The 24,106-nt window shown below is 35.6% G+C and overlaps 1 protein-coding gene across 14 annotated transcripts in view; it reads left to right on the forward strand.

The window, feature by feature from the left end:
* The window catches only part of DMD (dystrophin), a 2,167,959-nt gene that overhangs the window by 902,857 nt on the left and 1,240,996 nt on the right, over nt 1–24,106 (forward strand). For all 14 annotated transcript variants that reach the window (XM_072818058.1, XM_072818060.1, XM_072818056.1 and 11 more), the window contains one exon: nt 10,387–10,548. In XM_072818058.1, the coding sequence (XP_072674159.1) occupies nt 10,387–10,548 (162 nt within the window). The remainder of the gene's footprint in view (nt 1–10,386; nt 10,549–24,106) is intronic.

Raw genomic sequence — 24,106 nt, forward strand, 5'->3', positions numbered from 1 at the left:
GCAGCTGTTCACTGCATCTTGTTCCTGCTATTCAAGGTGCACATCCCAGCCAAATGAATCATATCAGAGCCAAAGGCCCTGGCAGGAATTCCTCACTACAAATCTGCAGTCTTGTCTATCTTATCTACTTGGAGAACAAAAGATTTGAAAGCCTCCTAATAACCTTAGGACGAAATAGTGCTTGGTGCAGCTACTCAGCCAGACCTGAGAAATTATTCAGTGTGGTGTGGATGAGCAGGGTGACAGGAAGCCATAAACACACTCTGTCTTGCACTTCAACTTCTTCAGAACCATGGTGAACATCTGGAGTATTTGTGATAAATAAATATTGTTAATTGTCATGCATATGGGATGAAAAAAAAAAAAAGATCATCCCAGACATCCCAGGAAAGAATTGTAGTGCTCAGATACTACTTCTAGTTGGCAGTGTGAGTATAATTTAACTAGATTGATGATTGGCCATACCAGCCAACAGAGTCCAGGGCATTTTATTTCAAGGAAACCTGAATGGTGGCTTCAGACCATTATGGACCTCTCACACAGCAAAAGGAATCCAACATATATCTCTAATGTACATTAGAAAATAACCATTTCAGGTGATTAGGGCCACATTTGAGAATATCTGCCTGCAGACTGAAATCTGTATTATAGGGCAACCCCTGTGGCCATCCTTCACTGCTTTGGAGAAGGTAGTGTGACAGAAGTGCTTCTCACCCATCATCGCAAGTCCAGGAGGCCAGAAACACTCTGTCTGTTCATTATCCTGAGGGTCTGAATTCCTGAGTGGAGAAAGTGACAAGCACCAGAAGGTCTTCTGCTCTGAGATCTCTTCTACATTGCTGTGTTGGCTAGAAATCACTGCCCTTATGTAAGGAGCACCAAGTAACATGTCATTCAATGACAAGTTGGCATAACTACTGGTCTATCTACATCTGGTCTCACTAGGTTCTCCTTCACTAGAGGCCTTCTTTACTTGGGTGATTACATGCGTACCTCAGCTTGGAAGCACCAGCTACAATTGTGGCACCTTGCCTTTTCCCTACCTATACTTGAATTATGGAAAAGTCCGAGTCTCTGGCTTCCTGGGATAATAGAAGCAATTGCCAGAAATCAATTAACTTTCTCAGTGGCTACATTCCTACTTGTGTTTCTGACCTCTACTTATTGCTTTGTTCTACAACTTGATTTTACCTCTAGATTTGGATTTTTACTCTTACATAGACTCTATGTGTTACTTAGATATGTAGTCTCAATCCTGACCCAATTTATCCTCAGACTCTGATTCTGTCCCACTCTTCTGTATCAGGAGCAATATTCTATGGTATATTAATTATTTGCAATATCAATAAATTATTAATTGCCTAAAGTTTAGACTTCCATATTATGAACACATGTGTGATCAGAGAGCATCCTGCCATTACACCAGAGAAGCTTTACTGACCAGAAGAGTCTCTGAAGTTACTTGAGAAGGCTGGGATAAGATGAACTCTGTAGATTCCTTCTAGATTTACTGTATTATACTTCCATCACTTCTTTTTCGAAGCTGAAATAACGCATTGGTTTGTTCCTGTCAGGGTAGAAGATCAATGTCATTTGTCTACCCATGAAGATGAATGGATGCAGCAAAAATCCAGAAATGTCTTCGGTATATTACTGTACAGCTCATTGACCATTCTATCAATGCTTTACTTGAAAGTGATGGCTATCTGATGTCAAGTTCCATTGATAAAGTGATCCCCAAACATTGCTTTCAAATGTGCTTCATTCAGAAGTCACAGAAGAACTTCAGTGACCTGCACAGACCTGAATCAGATGAATTTCCAACTAAACATGACCCCCATGGTTTTAACATTTATAATATTTTCCTGTAAAGGAAATTATAGAGTGCTCCATGCACATGGTTTTGGGATTTTTCTGCCTGGTGGTTTTAAACCAAGTGGCATAGACAAAAACAGATGACCCTTGTAAATAACATTAAAAAAAGAATAACATTCTTTTATATTTAAAGACTATGTATATAAACATTTGTGTTTATAATTACATATATTTAATTATTTATAGCCTATCATGTATACTAACAAACATGCTACAGAAGCTAATTGTCGCAGGACTCCACAAGAGTTATATCTGGAGTGGCTTAGATCAACACAGTTTTTTTGTTTTAATTTTGTTGGTCTTTCTTGTCCAAAGAACACTCTGTGGGATCTCCTGTCTTTAGGAAAAAATAGGACTAATTTGAAAACAAAAATGCAAAAAAGTGAAGCTTTTGATGGTTGCTGAAGCAGTTAGCAGGTGTAAATTATCCTTCCTGATATAAATTGTCTTCTTCCCCCTCTGCTTTATTTTTTAAATCTCCGTTTAATTCTCTGTGGAAAATACTACCTGAATTCCTCTTAAAAAGCATTTCCTCAAAAAAAAAAAAAAAAAAAAAAGCATTTCCTCAGCCTGCTGAAAGCACACGTAACTATCGAGAAATGTTATATGCAACTCTGTGAGGATCTATTATTTTCCTTTCATCATACAAAATCATGAAGAATGAAATGTTTATTTCTTATCAACCCTAAAGAGTTCTGAGTCTACAGTCAGGCCTAGGGTGTACCTTAAATTTCAGTTTCTTTGAGGTTGCCCTCCAATCAGTTCTAAACAACTGAAGTTGAGAGAACGTGTTTGTGAGACGGATAGAACATTCCTAGGAGTCCTTAAATAATTACTGGCATTTTTATGCCATGGCATGCCTCCTTACAGACCTTAAAAATATCCTTCAGGAAGTTTAACTGGCTATTCACTGAAATTATTCCATCAGTAGGCAAAGTGTTGCATTTGATAGCAGCAGTAGTCCATACTTGGAACCTTGCTAGATAGATACAAAATGTGCAATTTGCTGGCTGTTGTATAAGACAAAGGCATTGCTATATCTTTATAAGCCTTCTAATCATGCCATGCTACCATAATTCTCGGAGTTTCAAAAATAGTTCCTATGCCCTTCATTACCTATTTCTTTACTACGCCTTCCAAAAACCATTTCCTACTTTTCCCTGGACCGCATTCTAGCTGTTTCTTGTATCCATCTTTTATCCTCTGTTTCTACTTCAGTTTATGAAGTGCTGATTTCATTGGCTATGATAGTAGTTTGCTGTATAGTTGGAACCAGGTAGGAGAGAAACATGAAATATTTTGCTTCAAGCTGGTGGTTATTTCATCTTTCTTACTGGCATCCTGAATAGATCCCATTGCTTTCCAGGCTCTGTGAAATTAAAAAAGTTAAAGCCAGCTTAGTACAGCTTAAAATTTCAATCTCATATTCAGTTTAACGTTCTCTACTGTTTCCATTTAAAGTTTAAACTATAGCCTACGTGACCTGCAGTAAAAGGGGAGAGTGATCAGTTTCCTCTCTATACCATCATCACTTTCCCCTACCTCATCTGGGTCCCATTATTCTCCATTGGCCTGAGAAGTAGGACTGAAGGAAGGTCAACAAATGTCTCCTATAACTAGCATTTATGTGGTGTTCATGTATTTTATATAACAAGGACATAAGCATTGGCTTTTTGGAGGGTGCAAGTGTAGGCTTGTCAAGTGGTCTTATAAAAGCTCTTCTGTCTTCCAAATTCTTCAAGAAAAACATGCTTAGTGAAAATATCTTCAAGCCTCTTCAATGTGGAGTACTCTTGCTCCTTAAGCAGTGTTTCTGCTAGACAACTCAAACATGGCTGTCTTTTTCAGTGTCTACTTGACCTATGGAAATGTTTCTGCCACACCAAGATTTAGGAAGTAGAGGCTGCTCCCTCTCTTTATTTTGCCATCATTTGCAATTTCTTTTCTTTTATACTTAGGTAGGCATAGAAAGCAAATAAAACACTGAACTGCATAAACAGAGTCCAAGTTGATAATTAGATGTCAACTATTTGCTTTGGACTCCCAGACTCTACGAGTAATAGTCTTGGAGCTTCCCTTGCTTGCTTGGGGCAGGAAGGTTGAAGTACCACTTTTTATTCCTCATTGAGGGGTTAATGGAAGATGCCATCATACTGGGCCATGGATTAAGCCTGACTATGATTCCCTTCAAAATCTTTGTGGAGTTTTAGAGTAAGCAAGCTTGGTGGAGAAATGAAGAAAGAGCCAGATTTCCCACCTCCCCTATAAAGATTTTTGAGAAAAGGTTATTATTTCTCTCTTAGAATGAGAGGAACTTAGGACACACTGTTTTCAATTCAAGACTATAGCCACAATTCTAAGATAGCAAGAGTGTATTGTGGTCATGACCATAGTAATGGAGCTTCAGAATAGCTCATAAGTTGCATAAGAGTGAGGAAACTGCTAATCAAAATGGATGGAGAGGAAAGGGAGATACATGCTTCCAGTTATGCAATAAATAAGTCATGGGAACAGAAGGCACAGCATAGGGAAATGGTATTGTAATAGTGTTGTATGGTGAAAGATGGTAGCTACACTTGTGGGGAGCACAGCATAGTGTATGTACAGACTTGTCAAATCACTGTGTTGTACCCCTGAAACTAATGTAACATTGTGTATCAACTGCACTTCAATAAAAAAAAATGCTCTCAAATAATTCACCAAAATAATTCAGTCAAATGGAGTATTCTTATTACTTGGTATTTGAACAAATTACAACCTCTTAACAGGTGACAAAGAAAAACTAAAAGGAAATAGTTGCATTAATTTACTGTGCACTGAGCTTGAGACTCCAGAAAATAGAACGCTGGTTAAGGACAGTCTGTGTGTGCAGTGAGGGGAAGCTGTTAAATAATGCAGATCAGTGGCCTCTCTTTGGTCTCACGTTAGTTTCTGAAGAGCCTCAGGAGTATGATTTGGTTTTAGCACCTCTCTTAAGGACTCCCACCCTCCAGTCACTGTCCAAGCGAAAAATATTTAACTCATTATTATTTTCTTTTGTGCAAGATAGTGGCATTCAAAGTGAGGACAATTAATGTTCTCCCCCAAGCAGAAACTTCAAGAATTTGTAGCTGCTTTTACTTGCCTCAGAATTTGAGAAATAGTTTTTTGAGTTTATCTACTACTAAAATCACTCTAGGAAATGAGGCCTAATTGAACAATGGCTGGTAGATCTCATTACTTAGGGAAAGAAGATAAAACAATGATGAAAGTCAGACTGTTTTACATGTCTGCATCTGAATGAATACAATTTAGAGAATCCCTAGGTAATTTGTCATCACAGAGCCTGAAGTTTTTTGTTTGTTTATTTTCCATAAATTGAAGCAGAATGGGCAACAATCTGCAGTTCTTGAGAAAATCCCCAGTCTGAACTTCTGAAAAGTCAAGTGTCTCTCAAAATCCCAGCCCACTAAAAAGAATCCTTTTTTTTTTTTTTTTTAGCTAGGGCTAAAGAAAGGATAAATTTTACAATGTTAGGCCTGGATCTATTGTGCAATTTACAAAGGAAAACTGAGACCTTCCTTGGCGTGGTGCATTAATAAACAACCAAGGGATATTTATTTATATGTTATATTTTATATCCAATGATATTAATAATTGGATTTAAAAAAAAGGTTGTGAAAGATGCTAAGACATTAAAGTGTATCTTTTGCACACTCATGCTTTCCATTCCACAAGCCTCGTATCACTCTGAAACCCCTCCACAAGGGATTCCACAGCAAAGGGCTTCCTGATGAAAATCTCCTCTACTCACCTGGTCTTCCACAATCATATCCAGGCATCAAAAGCCTTTCCCTAGTTTTCTGCCAAAAAGCAAAAGCAAATAAAGTAAAACAATAACACACACTCCTAAAAGAAGAAACAAAATAATGACAAAATCTCTCCCATTCCCAATCCTAGATCCCACAGATACTGAAAGAAAATTATTTTTGTGGCCTCAGACTAAACTCATGCTATATAGTGAATTAAATTTCTCAGGAATTTCTATTTTAGCAAAACTTTTCTTTGTAATATATATATATATATATATTAATTGGTTGAGAGTGCAACCAAGAGAAGAATTCCATCAGTATGGGATAGGGAATTTTGGACAGAAACACTTTTCTGGCATTTTTAAAACTCATACGGTATAGATTTGTTTTTCTTCTTTCTTTCTTAGACTGAAAATTGTACCCTTGCATTCTACTAGATTTTTTTTTTCTGATTTGGTTGTTATCTTCCTATAGTGAGAGACTATGTGTACAGTTCAATTATGCAAAATATTATATGTTTAATAAGCATTTGCTGCTGGCTAGAAAGCTCAACTGTAAGGGAAATATATCTTTATAATAATTATCTCAGAATATCCTATGTTAATAGTGAAAATACCCACATTCCTAATTCATTTGCAATCATGAAGTTACCCATTGCTTGCTAAATGAAATAAAAATGATTATATTTTATAGTGACTTTAATAAATGCAGTGAGGACATACAGCTTCTTTAATGAATGATGATTTGTAAAAAGTTATTGGGATAATGTGTGTAATTTTTTTCCTATTTTCAAGCCTGCATTCATTCATGTTTAAATACATTTATTTTGATTAAAATTCTCATTTTTTATGTCACATGAGAAATTTATTTTTCCAGAATGAAAAATTCATTCTTCCACAATTTCTTAGCCATGTTGCTCTCTGATATAAATGTTTGTAGTATTGGGGCACAAAGGTTATTATTTTAAAAAATAGGAATGTAAGAAACAATCGCTGAGGAGGCAACCTTCCATTGCCAATAAAAATCACTCAGATTTTGATTTTTATAGAGCACTTTGAGGAAATAATAATAATATATTATCATGTACGTTGATTAACTTAATTTTTCTTGAATTTTTCTGAAAATCCAAATAAAAATTTTATCATTATGCTTTTTCCTTGGAAACCATAATTAGGATTTCCCTTTTTTATTTTTGTATTTTTACTGTTGATGGCCAGCCTCTCAACGTCTTTGTAACTCTCCTCATATTTCCTGTTTTTATCTAGCTGTATAATTCATCTTCCTTATAAGAGAGTTAGCTGAAGACAGGATATAACATTTTAAAACAATACTTAAGGTGTATTCTGGACCAACAACAGAAATTTAAGTCTGGTTTGGGACTGCCTACCAACTCTGTTCAATGAGATATAGCATAGGTCAAGTGGCCAGAGGGTCCTAGAAAATCCACAGGCCTGGCCCCCCATCGGGGTTTGCCTAACAAGATGTTTAGAAATAGAAGTCAGCTTATACCATGATTAGTTCAAAGAATTCTGCAAACTTTGATTGACATCATGTCTTTTCACTCCCTGAGATAATCAAAGAATCCATGTAAATCAGTCTCTCTTACTGACTGCCAGGCCAGGCAAAGAACCATCCTACCCGAGGTCAACTCTGCCATTAGCTCTTGGGTCATTTCATTTCTTTCAATCCATAGAATCTCATGAATAGAAAAGGTTAGATTTCTAAATATAATTTTGAGGCTAGATATGTGGTTTAACATTATGCTGTATTATATCCAATTCAATTATATTAAAATTCTGCAGATAGGCGCATGAGAGTAGGCTGTTTTTGCCTTTAGCCAGATAAAGGACCCGATTTCAACAATGCCTGAGTAGGCAGTTACTACATGCTGTGATTGGAAGGTTTCTTCAGCCACCTGTCACAATGGTGAAATTTTATCATTAGGGATCCATTTCTCTGGAGAAAGTCTGGCTAGGCTACAGACGTTCTCTTGTACAACACAGACAGCTCTGATTATAGCCATGAGCACTATTAACTGAGTTATGATGTGAAGTAACTTCTTGTTGAGATTTTGACTGAAGAAAGGGGAAACTGCATTTGAATAAGATTACAGGCCAAGATCTTTGTCACTTATTTGAATCAAGTATTTTAACAGAAGTAGATTAAAGTTTCCTGTAAATAATATTCCATCCTAGGCTGATACTTTTATTTATTTTTATTTTTTTCCTATTCTGATACTTTTAATTCCAAGCACACACACACAACATACCAAAATAAAAACACCTTCCCCCAAAAGAAAAAAAAAAACAAAAACAAAAACGCCACAAACAGAAAGGGCATTTCTCCAAAGGACATGTCTGTCTTTCTTAGGTAAATCCCTTTTTTGACTACTTGAATGCTTCTCTGTTTTCCCCACTAAAAATCCTTGTTACACCATTCATTCAGTGATGAACAGAAGTATTTTTTCTAGGAGCTGGTATTGAGCAATGAACAAGACAGCCATAGTCTCTAATCTCATTGGCACTTAAAATCTAAAACAGAGGCAAAAATTAATGGGAAATTGCAATACGGGGTGATACACACTAAGCTAGAAATACAAAGTACAAGAGAGAACATAGGGTGTCAGGGACAGCCACCTGGTAAGGGAGATGTCTGCACTTCCAAGGTAAGAGTTAAAGGGTAAAGGTAAATTAGCCAATTAAAGGAAGATGGGGTGGAATTGTTCAAAGAAAAAGGATTAGCAGGCTTAAGGCCAACTATCAAGAGGGTCATAGTGTATGCTGGAGAATGAAAAATAAAATTTCTCTGTAGCTTGAGCAAGGACTATGTCCAGCAGGGACTATGAAGGGACTTTTTAAAGTCATATTAAGGAGTATTGCATTTATTCTCAGGAAAATAAATACTCATTAGAGAATTTTAAGCAGAGTGTCATCATTTCATTTTAGAAAGAACACACTATAGCTGTGCTGCAGATGGGTAATGATAAGGTAGGATACCAGCCAAGAGCCTGTACTGTATTTGAGGCAAGAGATGGTAATGACCTCAACTAGAGAAATGACAGTGAGGAGGGGGAGAGAAGGATGTAATCAAGAAATATTAGGAGGTAGAATAAAGAATTGGGAATTGATTGACTGAGTAAACATAAAATGGTGAAGGACATGGTAGAGGAAGATGGAATATCCAGCAGAAATATGCCTAATAAAGGCAATGAATAATTGCAAGCCACTGAAATAGGGAAAAAATACAGAAAAAGAGCAAAAGCAAGTTGACGAGGTGGGAAGTAAGTGAGAAAGGGGAACAGAATATGTCCATATTTGGTCATGCTGTTGTTTTGTTGCTATGGGATGTCCAAGTAGAATTGTCAAATAGGGGAATACATTATGCACGTGTGGAGCTCGAGGGGGAAATCTGGACTGGAGACACAGAATTGAGAATTGTGTGCAAAAGAAAGCTAACTGAAACTAGAAGTGTGGGTGGAATGAAAAGAAAGGAAAGCCTAAGGCAAACTCCTGAGGAAGATTTCCGGTACAGGTAGAAATACCAAGAATGCTCTCCCACTCCTGTCGTAGTGTGAGACTTCCAGCTCTTTTAGCTTTATTCATAGTTGAGTACTGCTGTGTTCCAGGTTGGCTTCATTAGAAAATAATGGCATCTCTAGTACATTTTAAGCTGAAGAGCCCACTATATATTCTTTTTAAAAATATTTTTATTGAAGTATAGTTGACACACAGCGTTACATTAGCTTCACTTGTACAACATAGTGATGTGACAACTCTGTATTATGCTGCACTCATCACAGGCAGGATCTTTTTTTAAAACCCTGGTCATGGTCTGTGGGAAGGATAGTTCTCTTATACCAGATAACCATGGCCACACATCATATAATAAAGAAAAATACTTGATATGATGCATAACTTAAGGAATTCTCAGTAAGTTACTTGTCCCAGTCCTCACTTGTAGAACTTTTCTTCTAAAGGTGAACAGATCCTTGAAGGGAGACTGTGCAAACTGCCCAGCATGCTATTTATATTTGGAAAGTGTTAAATTATCCTAATCATACCTATAGTAACAATCAAGATTAATTGCAGCTATGATTACTTATTATTTGTTCCACTTCAGCACTAACACAGATCCAAATGTACAAGTTATTTCCATAATCCAAATTCTGAAAGAAAATGGGAGAGGGACCCCATGCAAAACTGGTAGGACTCGTATTTAAAATAAATCCATAACCAGATGGTTATCTGAAATTCTCTCTTTGAAAGGAGCTGATTCTGAACAGATTGTATATGTGTCTCCGTGGTGGAAGTGGATTATCCATCTTGAATTGGATTGTGATGACGATGACCCTATTCTAAGTAAACCAAATCTCTTGAACTATATAATGAGATCAGGAGGAGTGTTCAGCCTGAGAACAACAGATTGCAACGACTGAGACAATTTTGCTACTGTTTTCTTCCAGTCTCTTCCCTTGATGTACCTAATTCTGTGGTTTGGTCCTGCAGAGATTCCTGATCCTGTGGTTCTGTGGGCTAATTCTTCTTATTCTTATTTTTATGTTTATAAGCAGGGCTGAATGAGTGGCAGGAAGCTGCGAAATCTATCTTACAAAAAGGTGATTGTGGCAGAATCTAGAATATTCATTTACTTTGTGGCAGGATGGCAGGAAAAGTATTGCAAGTGAACATTTAACCACTTCCTTCTTCCTTCTTTTCTGTAGGCTGTGAGGAGGCAAAAGTTGCTTGAGCAGAGTATCCAGTCGGCCCAGGAGATAGAAAAATCCTTGCACTTAATTCAGGAGTCCCTCTCTTCCATTGACAAGCAGTTGGCAGCTTATATTGCTGACAAAGTGGATGCAGCTCAGATGCCTCAGGAAGCCCAGGCAAGTAGACTGAGAATGAGCTACCATTACCTGGTGCATTACCAGAACAGGAGATTGCTGAATTTCTAGTTACGGTTTATTCAAGTAGTTGTATGGAAGGTTATTTGATTTACTGATTTGACTGTTTGGAGGTAAGAGGGGAAAAGAGCTCTGGGATAGTACTCTAATACTTATTTTTAAAAGTATATAATGGAGGAATTTGAAATAGAGACCCTTAAAAGGCAGGAGAATAGCATATGGAAATCTGCTGTTAATCAATATTTTCAAATTATACTTGAGCTACAGAGAAAACCTTAAGAATGTAAATTGTAAAGAATATCTTTTTAGGGTGACACTAAAAATGCAGTCTCAAATAATTTATTATCAACTTATCTTTGTTATCTTGGAATCATAAGTCGTATGATCTCTATTATTCTACTTGTAATGTGTTGTAAGTAGTTGAAAACAAAAAATTTGAGATATAAATGTGCATTTTATTGCTAACAATCATACCATATATAATCACATTTACTCATAGATCCCACTCTGTTCATCCAGATTATGAAATGTGCTAAACCAGTTTTTTTAGAATGAGAGTTAAAATAGTAATGAAAATAAATCTAAGTTGATTCTGTACTTAATAAATTTAGGCTATATCTAAATTAACTTTCACCTTGGGAAGTATATTTTTAGTGCAGTAGTTCTGTTTTTAATAACATTTGAATATATGTAAACTATAAGTATTATTTATTCTAACATCTTTGGGATTTTCTGATAGTAAGGTAATGTAGCTATTTTTCAAATCATAGGTACATATTATGAGCCCAATAACCAAGGATAACTCAGACCAGTGCATTTTGATGTGAGGGGCAATGGAAGGTTATCTACCCATCCCAAAGGCCCTCTCCTCACTAATTGTTGGAGATGCCTGCATGTTTTCATTTTAAAATGAATTTTTGGAGTAAGTATTGGATTTATAGATCATAGTTACAGTGCAATTATAGTGCACTGAATCATAGTTTAAATTGGTGCCCAGAGCATCATTGTACACAACAGCATGAGGTAGTTTACCATATTGTCAAAGTTTGACTAAGAAAGTCCTTGAAAACATGGGGCAGAGTACAGGTGGTTTTGATAGGCTTACAAATTCCAGGGCAGAGGAGTTCCTCATTGACCATTGCGACAGGGGATGAAGAAAGTGTAGTTTGGGGAATCCTGATGACAGAATCTTTATGATAGTTTTTCACTGGGACAAGTGTAAATAGTAAATGGGAGATAATGGCGAACACTGTTGAGGATTTTAAGCTCCCTGCTATATGCATTTCTTCAAGTTTACATTAGTCCAGTGCTTGACCATTAACTATTCCTAAGACTATACCATAGAAAATTTTATAGGCAGGCTTTAGAAAAATGCATGACAGGAATGGGAAATTATTATTGGGTTGAGAAAAGATACATGATTCTAAACTAAAGGCAGAATAGAATTATTTCTTTAATTCAGTGATGTACATTGGAGGAATGTTTGACTAAAGACAGCTCATAAATGTATGAATAAAACTAAGGAAAATTTTGAATAGTATAAATATTAAATATTAAAACGGGATTTGTACTATAAAATATATAGTTTTTGAGGCTCATAGAATGAAAGTATAAGTAGCAATATGAAAGTATGAGATAGGCAATAGCTATTATTGTCTTAGAACCAAATGTGAGCTTTTAGGGTAAAAAAACCCAACCTTGTTTAGTTGAAAAGGTTGTAGATATTAATGCAGGATTCCATAAACATGAATATAATATACTAGTTTTTAATACCACAATATAAAGTGTTTTGTTTGGTTTTCTCATAAAAAAAGCTGTAGTAAAAATGTTTTTAATTATAATAGTTCAAAATAATTGCAAATAACAGCACATATGTCAATTAAGAAATTTCAAATCTACTTGAAAAAAGGGGTGCTAGAGCACTAACAAGCTCAAATCCATTTTCCATGCATTTCTGGTTGCAGCTGCATTTGCAAGATAATTCTTAACTTTGAATTCCGCAACTGGTAATATATAATATTGGAAGATGCAGGGCATCTGAAAGCTATTGAAACATTCTTCTCCAAGATTTTATTTTAAGATGACAGCAAGTTAATTGTTTTTTGGAACAGAGTTATCAGGTACCCAGATTTACTTCAAGGATTACATTTCCTGAAGCTCAATTTGAAACTCTCTTGAAAGAAACAAGCAGAGAGTAAAGAGGTTGTCTATGAAGTAAGAATGTAACAGCATTTATCAGACAAAGAAGCCACTGAGAATGCCACCAAAATGACACTTTTCTAAGTGTATATCATGGGATATAAGTTTAATGGTTGGTATTAATACAAAACAACTCGTTTCTTTAAATTTCTATCGAAGTTCATTGTTAATTAAAAGATTAGGGCAACTTAGCTTTCCCTTTTCAGAAATTGAGTACTTGTTTTAGTGTATCACCAAGAAGCCAGACAAAATGAATGCCAGTACTGTATTTGGTCATCTTAAATAATGTGCTCAGTTTTCCTGTCATACACTGGCCACGTAGATTTGTGGATGTCTGACTCCACCGTGTGGTGCATTGGTAGTTTTGCTACTAAATTTAAATTTTCCTAGAGCCTTCTTTTTCTGCCTTTTAAGATTGAGATTCTTGGAGATAACAAATTTTCACTATTAAGAACATATATGCGATGTGTATAACTTTCTAACAGGTAGGTTCTTATTATTTATAAAAGTAGATGTAGATCAAAATGGGTCCTTGCATTCCATTCTCGTTTAATACTGTAAGACAGAAATGAGCTCCCCGCTGCCTCCTCATGTTAATTGATCAGTTACCTGTCATGATTACAGAACTGGGCCTTCCGATTCTAAATCAGATTAAAAATATTTACTGTTTTATTTAGTAACATGAGCTCATAGGAATAAAACCTAACTTTTTAGACAATAAGACTACATACTGCAAGGATATTAGAGCATACGGTGACCAAAGTATTTTTATTTCAATCAGTAACACTGGAACAAACCAAAATCTTATATCGTAAGACCATAGCATCAGCTGCCCAATGCCAGGCCATTTAAAGTGAGATACTTATCAAAGTACAAAATTAAGATGGTGTCTTATTGTTTCAAATAGAATAAAGCAAATGGGAGGAACTCTTCTAGATAGAGAAATTTTTCGTCTATGTACGGAAATCAAACTTAAGTACTATTTTGAAAATATTATGATTAAAATATATAAATCAATGTGTGTTTCCTCAAAACAATTTTACAGTATAAGATCATAAGATTATATAACTGCAAAGAAACACATAGCATATGTAAAGTTATTTACTTTTTTGTTGTTGTTGTTCATGAGAGACTGAGAGAGAGAGAGAGAGAGAGGCAGAGACACAGGCAGAGGGAGAAGCAGGCTCCATGCAGGAGCCTGATGCAGGACTCAATCCCCGGACTCCAGGATCATGGCCTAGGCCAAAGGCAGGCGCTAAACCACTGAGCCACCCAGGGATCCCCTTTAATTCTTAATCGTCCTGCAGAACATACTGAAACACAGATTTAATTTTAGCACCTAAAATCTGGAAGAAAAATTGAAGTTCCCAGGGTGCACCCCATACCAATCATGTCAGAACTTCTGTGGGGGACTCAGTTGTTAGAACTATTGGAAATTCTCCGAAGCATTCTCACATGTGGCAAAGGTTGAGAATGACTTTGAATGAAATTCGACTGATGGCTGAATCGCTCCACAATCTTTTCTTCACATCACATTTATTACCACTCACTCTTTGATACACCTATGACATTGTCAAGATTTCGGTGGGAGGGGGTTAGGGTGACTCTCTCTTTTATGTTGATTGTCCCCTTCTTCTTATGGGAAATGAATGAAGGTAGAAAACAGAGCTGAGAATTCCTGAAGAAGTAAATTCATTCAGGCAAATAAAATTTTCAACAGGGATGCTTGTAGATGAACTTGGCCTGGTTTTCTTATATTCTTCTTTGTCCCCTAATTCCAAATATGTTAATGGGCCAGTCAGCTTGGAGGTGCCTCTGAATCATTTTAGGAGCTGTGATAATCATATGCAAATAACCACTTTAATGTCTGTAATTCTTAAAATTACAAAGATATTTCAGTCTGTACTTTTTCTTTCCTATTCTAGTAATTTCATTATTTTGAATCGCTGGTATGCAAGAAACATCCAATATGGGTACCTGTTTAAATACTCTCTATCATAAAGAATTGATGATGCACACTTTATAGAGAATATTATGGTGTCACTAAGATTATGGCATCACTAAGATTATCACAAGAAGCAGTGGGGCTGCCTTGCAGTGATCACAATAGCTCAACTATTCTGTTTCTTTTATCCTGCAGATTCCTGATCCCACCTTGTGCAACATTAGCTCCTACACAGTAGATTTATGTGCATGAGTTCAGAGAAAAAAATTTAAAGTGATTTAGGAAACAAATTACCATCAAAGAGGAGGACCTCATAATCAACAAAGAAAAGTCCTCCTTTATTTTGCCAAGTCCACTACAGAACAGATTTCTTCCTTCCATCTCTTTTTCCATCCCATTAGCAATGTGACTAAAACTTAGTGTCAACAAATAGAAAAGAAGGATCTTTTTACTAAGGAAAGCTGCTAATTTAAGCTGACTGCATTATCCATACATCAAAACAATTCATAAGTGAGGTCTTCCTGGGTTTACTGAAGCTAAATCTTGTAACTCGGTTTAAATATATTTGGCCATTTTTAAATGTAAGCATTCCAAACTATCAAAATCAATGGCTTAAAAAATAAAGCTCTAAATGCAGATTTTGGTCTCTCAGATTAAGCTTACGATTTTGTTACAGAATGAAAAAGACTTTTATAGTGTAAATAGGCACATTTGAGTGCCAAACGACTCAGAACAGTCTAACTTTATAGCCTACTTCACTGATTTATGAATTAGACAGTATAAACCCTCGTAGCAGAATTCATTCAGGATTTATGTGATAATGGAATAATTTTACCATAGAAGTAGAATATGGAGATCTATTACAGACATTTGAGTTCTGATATTAAACCCCACATAGGCGTGGCAGAAATATTTTCTTTTCTCTTTACCTAGCAATGTAAATAGGATTAATTTTAAATCTGTTCCAACACTGCAGCGCTACCTGAGTGTGCTACCATATAGAACTGGTTATTCCCCAAATTAGAATGACTCTTATCATTTTTATATGTTTAATAGTATGGGAAATAATTGCAAGCAAGTGTTATAGAAGCTACAAGAGATTAGAAATGTGCTACACATCATTGACTGCACTTGGAAAAATTGCACAGTATCTTGTCCTCACCGGATGTATAACGATAAAGAGATGGATGTCTTTCATATTATAAACTCAAAAGTCTACATCTTAAGTCTACAGTTCAATTACAGCAACCTGTTATAAAAATTCTACACATTCTAAATATAAACTTGAAGCTAGCTATGTTATGCTATGGTCACAGTGAAGACTCTTGAAGTACTCTGAATATTTTGGGGCAATTTAAATTCAACCTATTTTTCCTGTTTTTTTTTTTTTTTTCTTACACAAATAGATATTATTCCCAGAATTGCTGACAGTGAATTTATAAATCTAAAATGCACACCCAGGTAACACTCAGTATTACATACACTATTATAGTTTCTTTGTAGTATTTATGACTATCTGAAATGTCCTTGCTTATTTTTATATTAGCTTTATTGTTATTGTTTTCCCTGTCAGCCTCTATTCCCTACCCACGAAAGGGCAGTTTACAAGAGATCAGGACTGCCTAGCAGGTCCTCAATAAGTATTTGATGAATGTATTTAATTCCACAAAGATTTACCATATTTAGTCACTAAATATATGCCAGACAAATGTGCTAGGAGCTTTTTTTAAAAAAGTGGACAAAACCAAAATGGGTTTTGCCATCTTGCCGTAAAATGGCAGGAAAGAAAGATGAAAATCAAAGAATTGTTGACCAATCAAGTTTACCACAATCATCAAGAACCATTTTTTAAAATGGGAATTAATGGTATTGACCAAAAAATAGTATTGTGACAATATCTTGTCATAGTGCTTTATGATGCTGTCAAGGTTTGGAACTTTGGAACACTTTCGAAACCTTTGAGTAGTACATAATAAAAATTTTTCACGTGAGAAGGAATGATTAGTGGAAGGTACATATTCCAGACTTTTCCATGTATTCCAGGCCTTTCAAGGACTGTACCATGTGAATGGCGACTATTTTCAAAGCACCTGCATTGTGTTTTTTTAATTAATTATAACAATTTAATGAAGTAGCTAAGTCAAATATTTAAGCTTAAGAGACTATTTGAACAGGCTAGATTATTGATTGAGGCTGGGGATGGGGATAGGGAGTTACTGAAAATAGACACATGGGTTTTTTTGTGGGAGCTACAGAAATGTTGTACAAATCAAATTGTGACAATGAATGCACAACTCTAAATTAGCTAAAATTTCTTGAATTTTGCATTTATTGAATCCTATGGTAGATAAACTATACTTCAATAAAGTTGATTTTAAAAGATACTATGGAATAGAGAATATCCCAAATAGTATACTAAAAGTAATTTCAGTTTACCGTCAACTTTTTTCAGTCCATTGTTTTGTTTTGTTTTTTAATAAATTTATTTTTTATTGGTGTTCAATTTGTCAACATACAGAATAACACCCAGTACTCATCCCGTCAAGTGCCCTTTCAGTGCCCGCCACTCAGTCACCCCCACCCCCCGCCCACCTCCCCTTCCACCACCCCTAGTTCGTTTCCCAGAGTTAGGAATCTTTCTTGTTCCATCTCCCTTTCTGATATTTCCCACTTATTTTTTCTCCTTTAGTCCATTGTTTTGAATCATAGTCAAGGGTGAAATGTGAGGAATTTTGCTAAAAACTCAGAATTAACTTAAATGGAAGATATTTATTATTGACCATCCTGGTGTCCACTATAAGACCTTGCATAGTAATATTACAATGTTTCAATTGTTCATAGTGGAATATATTTAATGGATTCCATTTCCAAAGCATTTTCACTGAAGCTGGGATTTTAACTCAGATCTTCTTTCTCCACTTTGATAATTAGCTCTCTATCAAGCAAAAAATTAACCTTTAGCCACTACACTGCCTCAAATTTCTATGCACTATTCCAAATTTCTCCCAAAGTTTTGTCTCTCCACTTACCTAATTTTAAAAGTAATCATAATTGCTTGAAAATGTAGACGTATAATGAACTGTTCTATTATCATTAGCATCATTATCATTACTGTAACTATGAATAATATTGGTTCTCAGATGTATTACAAGGAATAATAATTCCACAGAGTGTTCACTTTTTTTTTTTGGTTTAAAATGGTTCTCTTCTCAAATTTACTATCAGAGTGATAGAAGGGGGATAGAAGATAGTCATCAGCTAATTTTTTAAATTTCTTAACGCAAAGCTCTACCAAAGTACTTATAACTGAACTAAGTTAACAGCTAAATTTATTTTGATGATATTAAAATGTTTGCCATTGGGATCCCTGGGTGGCTCAGTGGTTTAGCTCCTGCCTTTGGCCCAGGGCGTGATCCTGGAGTTCCAGGATCGATTCCCACATTGGGCTCCCTGCGTGGAGCCTGCTTCTCCCTCTGCCTGTGTCTCTGCCTCTCTCTCTCTCTGTCTCTCATGAATAAATAAATAAAATCTTAAAAAAAATAATAAAATAAAATGTTTGCCATTATGGCATAAATTTGCACACACATGTATATGTATATTTATGTGTGTATATATACACATGATCACAGCTATGTATATACTCAACTTATTAAATATGTACTAGGTTCCAGTGTCCCTCACAGACCTGAAAAGAGCCTCTAATTAAGTAGTTATAATACAACAAGCTCTTTGGCCTGTTGCATATTCCTGAGAAAAGTCAAAACTTCTCCATTTGACAGAGCTTAATTTATAGATAAAATGCTTTTTATCTTGTCTAACTTCTAGGATCTTTTTGACAAACAGTAATAAAAAATAACTGTGAATTTCTTTTTTCTTTTATATTTACTGAAATACTGAAGTGTATATTCTAAAACTTTTCAAAATTCTTTGCCCATTACCATAATTAGTGCATTCTTTTCATGTTCCCAAATGTTTTAAAAGTACAAATAATCCAAGATCCTTCAGTACATTTTCTTCTTCTAATTTTGTGAGTCTGTTGATTGTGGCTATTTCCTCTTCTGGAGGGTGTAATTTCAGAATTGTCATTTGTTATAAAATGACTAATCTAATAGTGTTACATTTCTCCATTAATTGTCTCCACATGACATCTTATAATTTTTTTCTTTCTGGAATATTTTAGATTTTCTCTGGAATCATTTCCTTTATTTGACCTCACAAATACTCCAACAATCATTTGATAGAAAGTGTCCTTTATTTCTTTAAATACTTTTGATAGCTACAGCTTCATTTTGCTTGCCATTTTGTCATTACTTTGATACATGAGAATAGTCTGATGAGGTAAATCATAGTGAAAAGGCCTGCTCTCTTCTCAGTTAATGGTACAATACTATATTGGAAATGTCTTTAAAGTTTGGTTAATTTTTCTCTAATTTGCCCTCTACCATCTTTAATGGATAAATGGTTATTTCTATTCCCATTGTTGTTTACTGCTTTCTGTGTATGGTGCTAGTTATAAACATAATTGCAGTATTGTCACATGTCTTTTCTTGGTAATGGCATGATGTCATAATTTACCTTATATCACTTTGTGAAGAAAAAAAAAAATCTAGTGATCCTGAAAGGCTTTAGACATGAGAACTTCTATTACAGTGTACATGGATGTTCTAAATCAGTAGCCCTGATCTGCTACTTCCTTTCATTCTGTTTTTGTTGGAAATTACTGATTTTATATAAATCCAAGCTGACAACTTCACAAGATCAATTTGTTTTCTTCAAACAGTTTTCATCCATTACCTGGTAGATGCATATCTTAGGTGAAAATAGAACTCAAATTATAGTGTTTTTACAACTTTTCTTTTTTAATGATTTTATTTATTTGAGACAGAAAGAGAGGGAAAGAGAGCACAAATGGGGAGAAGGGTCAGAGGGAGAGGGATAAGCAGACTCCCTGTTGAGTAGGGAGCCTGATGTGGGGCTTGATGCCAGGACCCTGGGCATTCAGTGTTTTCTTCTATAGTATTACTTTTTCATTGTCTGAACATAATGTCAGGAAAGACGATATAGTGTGCGTCTTTTTATTAGAAGAGTTTTCAAATAGGAGATCGTCCCATCTGCCTGGAAGTTTCCATAATACTGTTATTTAAACAAATCACTTCTCTATTTCACAATAAACTTACCCTAAAGTGATAAACAATTTTTAATTATGTAGTTCCAGAATAATAATCTGATGAGATTTTAAAAAGTAGGTGACGAATTATGTCCTAAGTACAAACTAAAAATGAATTATCACTTGAAAGTAAGAATTGTGGAATTAATTTGTAAAAGGTACAAGTTAATTAGAAGTGAATGCATGTTACACAGTCTTCCCAAAGTAGAATTGAAAGGAAATAGATAGCCATTTTTATCTTATACTTTTAGTAATGAATTGAATTCTTGTTACTGAATATATTCATTAAGTGTATTAGATACGTTTTCCCAAATCTACTTGTGTGATGTACTCTAACAAAAAAAGCAAAAGGATTTTTGTAAATAACTAAATAACTAAATATTTAGAGAGAAACAGTGAGAGTATAGACACAAGAGTTGGGGTGGGAGGGGCAGAGGGAGAAGGAGAGAATGATTCTTAAGCATGCCCTATGCTCAGTGTGGAGCTGACACAGGATTCAATCTTAAGACCCTGAAACTATGACCTGAGCTAAAATCAAGAGTCAGACAGTTAACTGACTGAGCCACCCAGGCACCCCCTCTAACCTTTTTTTTTTAAGACAGAGAGAGAAAGCAAAAGGGTAATTTGGCCAAAGAACTGTATTCCTCTTGATATCACAAAGGAATATTCTGAGATGTTCTATACAACAGATGTTTACCCTTAATTTTTGAAATATATTTACTCACTGTGCTTTTTCTCACATAATCACATAATCTACTTAATTTATAAAGCCATTTTTATCTCTAATCATAGCAGAACAATTCTATAGATGTGAGAAATTTTCTAGAAATGCTGTCTGTAAATTATAATAAAATTCCAGTTTTATATGGTGTTCAAAACTATTTTCTCAATTTCAATGATTTTAATAGTGGTGATCTTTCTAAGAGTACAGACACTCAGCCTCTTAACCCCCTTCTCAGCCAAATGCAATTTAAATTATGCCAATTTCTTAAAATTTTACCTTCTATAGTAGAAATGAGTACATCCCTTCTTTTTTTATCACATAGCATGTTTTTTAAATTATATTACATATATTTCTGCTTTTTAAAAAAGATTTTACTTATGAGAGAGAGAGAGAGAGAGAGAGGCAGAGACACAGGCAGAGGGAGAAGCAGGTTCCATGCAGGAAGCCCGATGTGGGACTCGATCATCATGCCCTGGGCCAAAGGCAGGCGCTAAACTACTGAGCCACCCAGGGGTCCCCTATATTTCTGCTTTTTAACTTTAATTTATACCTCTATGTTCTATCTTTCTAGAACAAAGGATCCTTAAGAATAGGAACAGTATGAGGTAATTGGGTAATGGGCATTAAAGAGGACACGGAATGGGATGAACAGTGGGTGTTATACACAACTGATAAATTATTGAACACTATATCTGAAACTAATGATGTACTAGATATTGGCTAATCAAATTTAAATTTAAAAAAAGAATAGGGGCAGTAGTTTGTGCTCCCTATATGGAATTGGGTAGTAGATGCAGAACTTGTTTCTTGAATTGGATTCATAAACTAAATACTATTAATGCACAATGGGATGAACTCTCGTCTGACAAATTTCCATATGGAGGATACATTTATTTTGGAATCATAATTTAAGAGGAAGTATAGTTGTTGAGAGGACATTGAGTTTGCTACTTCCTAAGTATGTTACCTTGGACAAGTCAACATTCCTACTCTCATTTGTGAATGAGGATGATAAACACTTACATCTTAGTTTGATTAGGTGATTAAATCATTATATATGAATTGTTGGTATATAAGCTGACATGGATGTCTGCTTTGGTGGTGATGATGATGACAAATTCCTTTCAGTGCTCTTTTCTTGCCACTCTAATATAAAAGGCTAAAGAAATATGTGTATAATTCAGTTTTCCCTCTACTATATGTACCTTGAGTGCTAGACAAATGAAAGTGTTTAAAAACATGTAAATAGATACTGTTGCAGATGCATAATTTGGTCCCTCTGCTCTGAGTATCTTTTAAAAATTTTTTTCTCATCAATTTCCATCCCCAGTTTCCACAGTGACTATGCAATTTCTATCACTTATCTTTAGACTCCTCCTCAACCCTCTTCTCTCTCTTCCTCACTGGATACCAAAAGAATTTCTTCCTTATAAATAAATACTACATAAGGGCACAGTTTGCAACTAAATATTTGTGCAAACTTGAACAAGTATTTTTACATACACCATAATACCTGATCTTTTTACCAAGACCAGTGTAGTTGTCTACTGCAAACATGAGAATTTTCCCAGGACTACTGACAATGCTTCATTATTGGCTCATTGTCATCATCCTCAGTGTAGAAATGAGAAAATTGAGCTTCAGAAAGTTTTGGTGCTCAGGTGGTAAATATGAGACCTGAAATTTAAAGATAGATTGATTGATTTGAGAGAGGAGAGAGAGAGCACAAACACATGTGCATGAGCAAGGGGAGAGTCAACGGGAGAGAGAGAGAGAGAGGGAAACAATCTAAAGCAGACTCCCTGCTAAACAAGGAGCTGAAGGCTGAGCTCAGCAGGACTCAATTTCATGAGCCTAAGAACATGACCTGAGCCAGAATCAATAGTTGGACGCTTAACTAAGCCCACCCAGGTGCCTCCAGAGTCCTGAAATTTAAATTTAGATTTCTCCTAATGCTCTTCTGTTCTGATTTACAGAAAGCATCAAGTAAGAAATCCTTTCTGTCTTCCTATATCAAAAATGATCTTTGTATCTTGCCTTTGGCTTCTGAAAAAGTAGCAGCTGTCTTTCTGTCAGAATTTTTTATTGATTATTGATATTTTTCTCTTCATTCTCTCGGGATTCCCACAGGGTTTTTAAAATCAATTATCTTCTCAGTTTTTAAAAAATCTTTCTCATCCCTTGGCTCCTTTTACATAGCCTTAATACGTGTTTGAGTCTCATTGACCATGTTACATTATGTGGAGAGACAAAATTCTTCAGAAATAACTTAAACTACTTATAGATGAGGGTTTCCTGATCTTTAATCAGGTTTCAGCCTTGGAAAACTTAATTCTGCTCTTACCACTGACTCTGTTCTAGCTACAATGCTTATTGACCAGCTAGTGTACACTTGTTAGAACTTACCTCATTTGACATGTCTCAAACTTGGTTTTGTTGACTTCTCCCTCATTTTTAAGACTCTTATATCACATGGTTGAAGTGACACCCTTTCTCTTACCTGGATGTTTTCTTTCTCTAGGATTCTTCCTCTTCTTTCTTTGATGCTTTCCTTCTTTTCTATATCTTTTAAATTCCTGTTTTCCATGGTTCTTTCCTCATCCTCATTAGGGCCCTCTAACATTTGAGTACACTGAAATAAATACTAATTTTACAGGTGCACACTGCTTTTTTGGTCACTTGCACCAGCTATTTATCATTATCTCTTGGGATCTCTTTTGTGATTGTAGGCAGTTGTTGGGCAGCACTGCAGTGATATGTAAGCTCAGCTGGACTAGACATCCAAGATGGCTCAATCATATCTAGCAGTTGATGTTTGTGGCAAGCTTAAAGCTCACTTGGGATCTTTGACTGAAACACTTACCCACCACTTCTTTACATGGCTTAGGCTTCTCAAAGCATGCCAGATATGTTCCAAGAGGGAGTGTCTTAAGAGTGAATGTTCCAAAAAGGTAGAAGTTGAAGCTACTAGTCCTCTTAGGGACTTCTCCCATAACTAACAAAGCACTACTTTTGCCCTCTTCTTTTGGTCAAGGCAGGCAAAGGAACAACCTAGATTTAAAGAGGTAAAGAAACTCTACCTCTTAATGGGGGAGTGGTAAGAAGAGCATGTAGTATGGAACTGCTGTTACAGCCATCTTTGGAAAATGCCGTTTACTTCAACCCGTGATTGAAAGTAATCAGTATTTTTGTCTCTACCTCTCTTTCTTTTTGCATCTACTTCTATCTTCTCTTTCTAATCATCAATCTTTACTATTCCTCACTTGACACTGTAAACTGGGAATTTCATAAGCACAGTCTCCTGGCATATTGAGAATTCTTAGCACCCATAGAACTTGGTCAGACTTTGTCCCATCACTTCTGAGAGACAATTTGATGGACCTAACTGGGCACAAGCATTGTCCATCTTTTAATCATCTATGACTTGGGAGTGGGTAGGTTTATATGGCAGGGACACAGTTGCTATTGGCCTACTTTTATGAGGGGATGAGCATTTTCCAATTAA

Source organism: Canis lupus, chromosome X (assembly GCF_048164855.1).
Source record: "Canis lupus baileyi chromosome X, mCanLup2.hap1, whole genome shotgun sequence".
Lineage (NCBI taxonomy): Eukaryota > Metazoa > Chordata > Mammalia > Carnivora > Canidae > Canis > Canis lupus.